Here is a 9,734-nt window from a genome sequence, read left to right as displayed (position 1 = left end):
GCCTCAAATCCCTTGTACCGCTCCATTTACGACATCAAAGACCACGATTTCACTGCCTGCACAAACTTTGAATCTACATACTGGCGATTTGAGGACGTCTCTGCTGACGACATTGAGGATGACGTCATTACTTCACCGTTGAGCAACAAAGCCAATCTCACCGGACAACTTCTGCAAAATGACGCCGTCTACAATTCCAAAGTATCCGTTTGGTTCACCCTCAAAGTGAGAGTTTAATCAATTAATCTTCAGATGCTCCCTCTGTCTGTGCCTCCTCTCTCTCTCTCTCTCTCTCTCTCTCTCTCTCTCTCCCTCCACCTTATTGAGCTTTGTATGGAGCATTTAACTGAGTATACGGGCCAAGGCTATCACGTTCAGAGCTCAACTTATATAGCCTCAGACGTCACGTGACGGAAAGAATGTTATCACACCATTGAAATGACATTCTTTCCGTCCGCTATAGGCGACGAAATAGGTGACACTTTTTAGTGGAAAATGCTTCGACGCCGGAGCGGGTACTGGACCCAGTGCCGTTGTAGTGCAAGTGCACTTTGTAGTGCACTTGCACTACAACGGCACTGGGTCCAGTACCCGCTCCGGCGTCGAAGCATTTTCCACTAAAAAGTGCACAAAATTTGACCTATTTCGTCGCCTATAGGGGACGGAAAGAATGTCATTTCAATGGTGTGATAGCATTCTTTCCGTCACGTGACATCATAGGCTATATAAGTTGAGCTGTGAACGTGATAGCCTTGGCCCGTATACTCAGTTAAATGCTCCATACTAAAGCTCAATAAGGTGCTCTCTCTCTCTCTCTCTCTCTCTCTCTCTCTCTCTCTCTCTCTCTCTCTCTCTCTCTCTCTCTCTCTCTCTCTCTCTCTCTCTCTCTCTTGTCCCCCCCCCTCCAAGAAAAAGAGAGAAGAATAACAATTTAAAAAAGAAAAAGAAAAAAGAACCGTTTGAACCTTAGCTACAATCACTTGCTAATTCAGTTTTTGCGTTCGATCACGAGTGGGAGTCGTCTCTGTATTCTGTTTGGTTGTGTTGCTAGAAATGATAATCTAAAACACATTTGTCTGTCTGTCTGTCAGTCTCTCTGTCTGTCCGTAGTTTCATCGGTAGGGCGTTGACTGTGAACCCAATTTTGTTTTTATCAGCGTGCGTTGAGTTTAAGGTCCCAAAGTTTACGTTAGACAGACTCTTTTCGGTGTCCGAGCACTCTCGTGTGCACACATGTTCACGACAAACACTAAAGATCACACCAAAAGTCGCAGGGATCTTAAGAAAACGATGCTTTTACTCGAATAGTTGATCTGCATTAAAAAGACAAGAGAAAGCACACGGCATTACAACTTCATTTTCCAAGGTTCAACCGCTAAGATATCAGCCTCTGTGTTGCAGGGTTTCAAGACCGGTTTCGTCGATGCAGACATTCACTCCGACCTGCAAGCAACGTTCAGCTTAGGCGACGCCCCTTCGTCCAACGTGAAAATAACATACGAGGGGAGGAGCGGGCAGGAAGTACTTCTGGACGAATTTTCTTTCAACGACCGCACCGTGACCAAAGCCTGGACTGTTCCGGAACTGACGTGGTCAGAAGATCGCCCCAACTTCCTGCACATCTACGTCAGCAACGGGAAGACAACTCTCAAGAAGGTCGAGCTGGTTCAAGGTCACACGGGTCCAGATACGGCCTTGGACATATTTTCTTCGGATTCAGTTTTCTTGCAGGTACTTGAAATATGTCTGACTTGCAGTATCTCGCCTCCTTCCCCAACAACATTAAACATGTATAACATCCTTCACACACATTCTTGCTTGCGCAGAGTGAACATTTTATGCTGACATAATATCGCACAATGACACTGATGCGAGAGCGTCCTTCAGAACACATTTTGCCTGCTCAGAGTGGACATTTTATGCTGACATAATTTCGCATAATGACACTGATACAAGGGCGCCCTTTTGAAGAATAAAACAAGTCGCGTAAGGCGAAAATACAATATTTAGTCAAGTAGCTGTCGAACTCACAGAATGAAACTGAACGCAATGCCATTTTACTCGTAGCATCGTCAGGCCACCGCTCATGGCAAAGGCAGTGAAATTGACAAGAAGAGCCGGGTAGTGGTTGCGCTAAGAAGGATAGCACGCTTTTCTGTACCTCTCTTTGTTTTAACTTTCTGAGCGTGTTTTTAATCCAAACATATCATATCTATATGTTTTTGGAATCAGGAACCGACAAGGAATAAGATGAAAGTGTTTTTAAATTGATTTGGACAATTTAATTTTGATAATAATTTGTATATATTTAATTTTCAGGGCTTGTTTTTAATCCGAATATAACATATTTATATGTTTTTGGAATCAGAAAATGATGGAGAATAAGATAAACGTAAATTTGGATCGTTTTATAAATTGTTATTTTTTTTTACAATTTTCAGATTTTTAATGACCAAAGTCATTAATTAATTTTTAAGCCACCAAGCTGAAATGCAATACCGAATCCCGGGCTTCGTCGAAGATTACTTGACCAAAATTTGAACCAATTTGGTTGAAAAATGAGGGCGTGACAGTGCCGCCTCAACTTTCACGAAAATAACGTCATCAAAGACATTTATCAAAAAAATGAAAAAAACGTTCGGGGATTTCATACCCAGGAACTCTCATGTCAAATTTCATAAAGATCGGTCCAGTAGTTTAGTCTGAATCGCTCTACACACACACACACACACGCACGCACACACGCACGCACGCACATACACCACGACCCTCGTTTCGATTCCCCCTCGATGTTAAAATATTTAGTCAAAACTTGACTAAATATAAACAGTGTATACGTATATTCCGTGGTTAACTGATTGGACAGATGCACAGAAGACTGCTCCCTTTATTTGAAGAGGGGCGTGGTCCTGCAGGTACCACTTGACCAGTTGACGTCATGGGAGGACATCCTTTGTAGGATCAATCAAATGGTTAACAATCTTAAATAAAATAAGGCGGAGCGATTCTAAGATCTCAGATGATTATGCAACAATGCGTATGACTGTGAAAGTAAGTGTTATTTATTGTGCCTTGTAGAATATTGAGGAACATATATATGAGCTTACGGCGATTTCCTTTTTTGGCTCACGAAGTGTAGCCTATGCGATCGTAACTTTGTCTGTCTGTGCGTTTGTGCGTTTGTGCGTGTGTGTGTGCGTGTGTGTGTGTGTTTGTGCGTGTGTATGTCTGTGGTAGAAACTTTAACATTTCCGAGTCTATGTGTGAGTGGTTATCCAAGACTACGGATAAAGCTCGCATAAGATTACGTCACGGTCAAAAGTGTTTGACGTCAATTAATGCATCATGACGGCATGCCTCCCTGTAGTCTTTCTCTCTCGCGTGGTGTGTGTGGTCTCGGTCATTGTTATTTTGAGCGGGCCGAGACTTTTTGGCAGTCGTGTCCCTGTAAGTAGGCTACATGCAGATCGACAGACAGATCTAGATCTAGTGTCTCTCTTTCTTGCACAGTGTCACCTAAGCTTACTGTGTGTGTGGGTGTGTATGTGTGACGGGGTGATTGAGTTTGTGTTACTGTTTGTCTATTTCTTACGTGAGCCTTGAAGGCTTCGCCTCTTGTTGAGGATGAAAGTCGCATGTTCATTTTGTGACAGGGGAGGCTACCGCTCCTTTCACAGCAGACTCTGCACCCGAGTTGTTGGCCTTTAAGTCAACACCCGTGGATTGTGGAATTCTGTTTGTGATGGGGTCTGGTGGTTTCCGAGTGTCTGTATGTTCATGGAAACCTTCGTGTTTGCATAACAGTTTTTATAGGGCTAAGAAATTGGCCCTAACATTTTCAATCCTGTTTGATTGCACTTCGCCTCCCGAGGTGATCGTAGTGTTTCGGCACTCGGTTACAATTGTAATGCTTGTTATTCTGTCAGGTGCCAGGAGACTGGTTCCGCTTAACTCTCAGAATGAAAAACATGTGAGCTTACGGCGATTTCCTTTTTGGGGGGATGAAAGTAACATGTTTATTTCAATGCTTGTTATTCTCTCAGGTGCGAAGAGGTGGGTTCCGCACAACTCTCACTTACTCTTGTTGCACATTTCGCATACATTAAGAGCGCTTATGTCCCTTTGTTTCTCAACTGATTAATAACCCCGGTTCATTTCATTGCCCAGGGTGTTCGCAGCGACTTCTGGTGGCGGCGACCGGTCGGGGAGAGTTTGACGGTGAAAGTCAGAGATCATGTGTTCACCAACCTGTCACGCGTGGCGCTATACGTGCCTGTGCCATGGAGCGGTCAAGGCAGCTTTCACCAGATCCTCGTTCTCTATCAGGTGAGTAGTACCTGTGTGTTACCTTATTGTTACCTGTATTGTTACCTGTATTGACCTGTATTGGTCCATGAGAGGATCCAGTCAGAGATCATGTGTTCACCAACCTGTCACGCGTGGCGCTGTACGTGCCTGTGCCATGGAGCGGTCAAGGCAGCTTTCATCAGATCCTCGTTCTCTATCAGGTGAGTACCTGTATTGTTACCTGTATTGGTCAGTGAGAGGATCCAGTCAGAGATCACACCTTAACCAACCTGTCACGTGTCGCGCTATAGCTGCCCGTGCCATGCAGCGGTGTAGGCAGCTTTCACCAGATCCTCGTTCTCTATCAGGTGAGTGCCTGTATGCTTCCTGTATTGCTATCTGTGTGTTACCTGTGTGTTACCTGTATTGTTACCTGTAATGGTCAATGAGAGGATCCAGTCAGAGATCATGTGTTCACCAACCTGTCACGCGTGGCGCTGTTCGTGCCTGTGCCATGGAGCGGTCAAGGCAGCTTTCACCAGATCCTCTTTATCTATCAGGTGAGTACCTGTGTCTTACCTGTATTGTTACCTGTAATGGTCAATGAGAGGATCCAGTCAGAGATCACACCTTCACCAACCTGTCACGCGTCGAGATGTACGTGTCTGTGCCATGGAGCGAAGAAGACAGCTTTCATCAGATCCTCGTTCTCTATCAGGTGAGTACCTCGTCTTACCTGTATTGTTAGTGACAGGACATGGTAGAAACTCCAGCAGCGAAAATACGACTTCCAAGATTTGTCCCGTACTGAATGTGTGTTTTTTATCCCAAGAAGTGGCCTGTTTATATCATGCTAGTGTGTGGTTTTTATCCCAAGAAGTGGCCTGTTTATATCATGCTAGTGTGTGTTTTTTATCCCAAGAAGTGGCCTGTTTATATCATGCTAGTGTGTGTTTTCTATCCCAAGAAGTGGCCTGTTTATATCATGCTAGTGTGTGTTTTTTATCCCAAGAAGTGGCCTGTTTATATCATGCTAGTGTGTGTTTTTTATCCCAAGAAGTGGCCTGTTTATATCATGCTAGTGTGTGTTTTTTATCCCAAGAAGTGGCCTGTTTATATCATGCTAGTGTGTGTTTTTTATCCCAAGAAGTGGCCTGTTTATATCATGCTAGTGTGTGTTTTTTATCCCAAGAAGTGGCCTGTTTATATCATGCTAGTGTGTGGTTTTTTATCCCAAGAAGTGGCCTGTTTATATCATGCTAGTGTGTGTTTTTTATCCCAAGAAGTGGCCTGTTTATATCATGCTAGTGTGTGTTTTTTATCCCAAGAAGTGGCCTGTTTATATCATGCTAGTGTGTGTTTTTTATCCCAAGAAGTGGCCTGTTTATATCATGCTAGTGTGTGTTTTTTATCCCAAGAAGTGGCCTGTTTATATCATGCTAGTGTGTGTTTTTTATCCCAAGAAGTGGCCTGTTTATATCATGCTAGTGTGTGTTTTTTATCCCAAGAAGTGGCCTGTTTATATCATGCTAGTATGTGTTTTTTATCCCAAGAAGTGGCCTGTTTATATCATGCTAGTGTGTGTTTTTTATCCCAAGAAGTGGCCTGTTTATATCATGCTAGTGTGTGTTTTTTATCCCAAGAAGTGGCCTGTTTATATCATGCTAGTGTGTGTTTTTTATCCCAAGAAGTGGCCTGTTTATATCATGCTAGTGTGTGTTTTTTATCCCAAGAAGTGGCCTGTTTATATCATGCTAGTGTGTGTTTTTTTATCCCAAGAAGTGGCCTGTTTATATCATGCTAGTGTGTGTTTTTTATCCCAAGAAGTGGCCTGTTTATATCATGCTAGTGTGTGTTTTTTATCCCAAGAAGTGGCCTGTTTATATCATGCTAGTGTGTGTTTTTTATCCCAAGAAGTGGCCTGTTTATATCATGCTAGTGTGTGTTTTTTATCCCAAGAAGTGGCCTGTTTATATCATGCTAGTGTGTGTTTTTTATCCCAAGAAGTGGCCTGTTTATATCATGCTAGTGTGTGTTTTTTATCCCAAGAAGTGGCCTGTTTATATCATGCTAGTGTGTGGTTTTTATTCCAAAAAGTGGCCTGTTTATATCATGCTAGTGTGTGTTTTTTATCCCAAGAAGTGGCCTGTTTATATCATGCTAGTGTGTTTTTGTACGCACTTACTCTGAGGATATTTTATTGGTTCTAAGTTTAACTAAGATAGAGAGAGAGGGTGAGAGAGAGTGTGTATGTGTGTGTATGTGTGTGTGTGTGTGTATGTGTGTGTGTGTGTGTGTGTGTGTGTGTGTGTGTGTGTATGTGTGTGTGTGTGTGCCGTGAGAGACTGTTACAGGATTTTTAGATGTGTTTTAGTGCAACTCTAAATTCTTAGTAAATGTGATACGTGTTGTTAGTTCTAAGTGCAATCCTTAACTCTTAGTAACTGTGATGTATTTTATGTCTGTGATCGCCTGACACTGCATGGCAATTTTCCTTGTTTTTATAAGGACAGTACAATGTTGAGTCTTGAGTCTTGAGTCTTGAGTCTTGTTTGACTAATCAACAGGAGGTAACTTCTACGGTACAAAAATTAACCTTGCAAGAGATGCTTTCTTTGTCACACAAATGTAGATGGAAAATAATCTTATAAATTCCCCACGACGCTTTGATTTTTGTGTCTATCTATCCGTTTTTCAACATTGTGTTTTAATCAGTATTTAGTTTGGATTTCATTTTGGTGCAGGATGGCAACGCGCGTCTGGTGCCTGTACCCTACGCCGCCCCCATCAAGGGTCACTGGACCCCTTTCGGAACCTCCACCATCATCGGCAAGTCCAACCCCGCTGACCTTCGGCCCTCCGCCCCCATCAAGACCTTGACCTTCGTCCCGGAAACCATGGAGATGACCTTGGACTACTACGATGGCAGCACGAGCAAGGTCACCGTGACCTACACTTTCTCAGAAACGACCTTGACCGTGTCGGACATGACCTTTGCCCCCTCGACCTTGGGTCAACCTTTCGCAACCTTCCGCTCCATGTACAAGGCTTTTGGTAATACAGATTCCGACAGTGTGGAAACTGACTTTGAGGGACCGGTGCACGTGTTGGGGTCGTGGAGCAAACTGAGAGGTAGAGAGTTCCTCTTGTTTAGGTCGGTGGAATCGCGACGTCTGACTCAAAGCCCTGACCTTCGGATCAAAATTCTGGCGTGAGTTCAGACGTGTGAAACGCAAAGCCGGTAAAGTGAAGCAACTCTTAAGGACACTGGTAAATCTTTGAAAGTGTCCAAAAACTGGTACAGCTAAGACTGAGCCAAACAGTTTAATTGAAGTGAAATTTAAAAACAATGAAATGGAAAAATTCGTCGAAACAGGGGACATTTGAAAACTCTCCAGACCTGGTGAAATTTTAAAGCTGTGACATTTTAAAGCTATGACATTTTGAAGCTGCGGAATTTTGAAGCGAAACGAATACTTTACAATCCGCGCTGAAATTTGGAATTCTGGAAACGCCGTTGAAAACCGGTGAAACTGTATTTGAATAACTGTCTATAGTCTAAAGCCGACAACACTTGATACTGTCCATCAAAGAGAATGCATGCGTTGTGCTCGAGGACCAGCACAAACAAGTGAAATGTGGAAGCTATATTTAAATCCGGTGACATTTTTAAAGGTGGTCGTCTACATTTTTGCTTTTTTTCAGTAATCATATGGTTAGATTTCGATACAAAATTATGTCAAATGATGAATGAACCATGGGGAAAAAAGTGATAGAAAAAAAATATATGTAAAAAAATATTTTATTTTTGGGTAGCGTGACTCACGCTTCCAATATTTTGTTTTCTGTTTGCAGAGAACATGTGCTTTGCCTAAAAATACTGACCAATCAAATTCATGTCACTATGCTTATAGCCACGCCCAAACAAGTGCAGCAACAGTTTGACACTGGAGCGCTGTCCACGCTTTTTTTTAAACGCACGAAATGCACGGGATTTGAGAGGAGTTTTGCGCTTGGCATTTTCCAAATAAGGATATCCTACTATGAGTACTACGCTGGAATACTACAATGAATTTTCAAACGGCTACACTGGCTTCGTCTTTCCTGATCGAAAGGGGGTGTATTGTTGATATTTGTAGATAATAGACTCTGCATTTTAATGGTCAAATGGCGATTTCGGTATAAAAATGTAGACAAGGACCTTTAAACTCAGTTCAAATTCGCTGAAATGTTCACCCTCAGTCCAAAGTCTGTGAATCTTTGTGTGTGTGTGTGTGTGTGTGTGTGTGTGTGTGTGTGTGTGTGTGTGTATGTGTGTGTGTTTGTTTGTGTGTGTGTGTGCGTGTGTGTGTGTGTGTGTGTGTGTGTGTGTGTGTGTGCGAGCGTACGTATGTGCTAGTGCGTGCTTACGTGCTTGCGCGCGCGCGTGCGTGCGTGCGTTAGTCATTATTGCTTTAATCGCTCATTGTTCCCCCGGCTGAGAAAGAGAGAGATAGGATGTTGATTGATGGCTAAAGGGACGCAAGAGTTTCTCCGCGAAAAATTACGGGAGTGACTTGTGACCTCGGTGATTCCCCTTTGCATAAACGTGTTGCGGAAATTTGTTTTTCTCAACATGGATTTACGCCTGTTTTATTGCATGCATATCTATGGCCAATCACGGCAGTATTAAACTCGTTTCATGAATGCATGAGTATGTTTAAACGGCCAATAGCAATGATAGAGTACGTTTGAAGTTAGAATTGGAATAAAGGGTTTTATTTCTGAGTTCATTGCTCTGTGTGTGTGTGTGTGTGTGTGTGTGTGTGTGTGTGTGTGTGTGTGTGTGTGTGTGTGTGTGTGTGTGTGTGTGTGTGTGTGTGTAAATGCATATGTGTAAATGTATGTGTGTGTGTAAATGTGTATGTGTGTGTGTGTATTTGCTTAAATGTGTGGATGCGTGCGTGTGTGCGTATGTCCCGCGTTAGTGTTTTGTTTCTTTAATTTAATTTCAGAATCAAGTTTATAACACATGTTATAGAAAAGTGACCGTAAGTTGTATAGTCTAGCTGAGGAGCAGGTCGTGAGCAGGTTTAAAAAATTTTAAATTTTTATTTAAACAAAAATCTAAGCAGCTTTCATAAAGTGCCTAAGAAGAAAAGCTGTTTAGGACGATTATAGGCTCCAAGCCAGCTAGGACTACCGTGCACCCCCCTCAGGATTCAGCTTCATTAGGCTAGAGATATTCATTGGGGTCTACTGAACACGTTTTAACAAGTTCGCCACGAAAAAAACTCATTCCCACTACTAATTATGCCCCTTTGTTTAAGGGTACCCTGTCGAACGCTAAATTTATGTGTGCAATCACAACAGTGCACAGCTGCAATGAATGAACAGAGAACCACATTTTTGAAATCAAAACAGTTAAGTTGATCATTAATCTTGTAAAAAATACCCATTACAGTGTT

The 9,734-nt window shown here is 42.6% G+C and overlaps 1 protein-coding gene across 1 annotated transcript; it reads left to right on the top strand.

Moving 5' to 3' along the window:
• LOC138968939 (uncharacterized) lies at positions 1 to 9,054 on the top strand (the record flags this gene model as incomplete). Its single annotated transcript, XM_070341618.1, is given in 4 exon segments — positions 1 to 225; positions 1,402 to 1,731; positions 4,168 to 4,326; positions 7,032 to 9,054. Coding segments are annotated over 4 exon segments (1,185 nt in total), but the record flags the coding sequence as incomplete, so codon positions are not given.
• Positions 9,055 to 9,734: the final 680 nt, after the last annotated feature.

Source organism: Littorina saxatilis, linkage group LG6 (assembly GCF_037325665.1).
Source record: "Littorina saxatilis isolate snail1 linkage group LG6, US_GU_Lsax_2.0, whole genome shotgun sequence".
NCBI classification, from domain to species: Eukaryota; Metazoa; Mollusca; class Gastropoda; order Littorinimorpha; family Littorinidae; genus Littorina; species Littorina saxatilis.
Note: the sequence above shows the minus strand (reverse complement) of the source record. Positions and strands in the feature narration are given on the sequence as shown.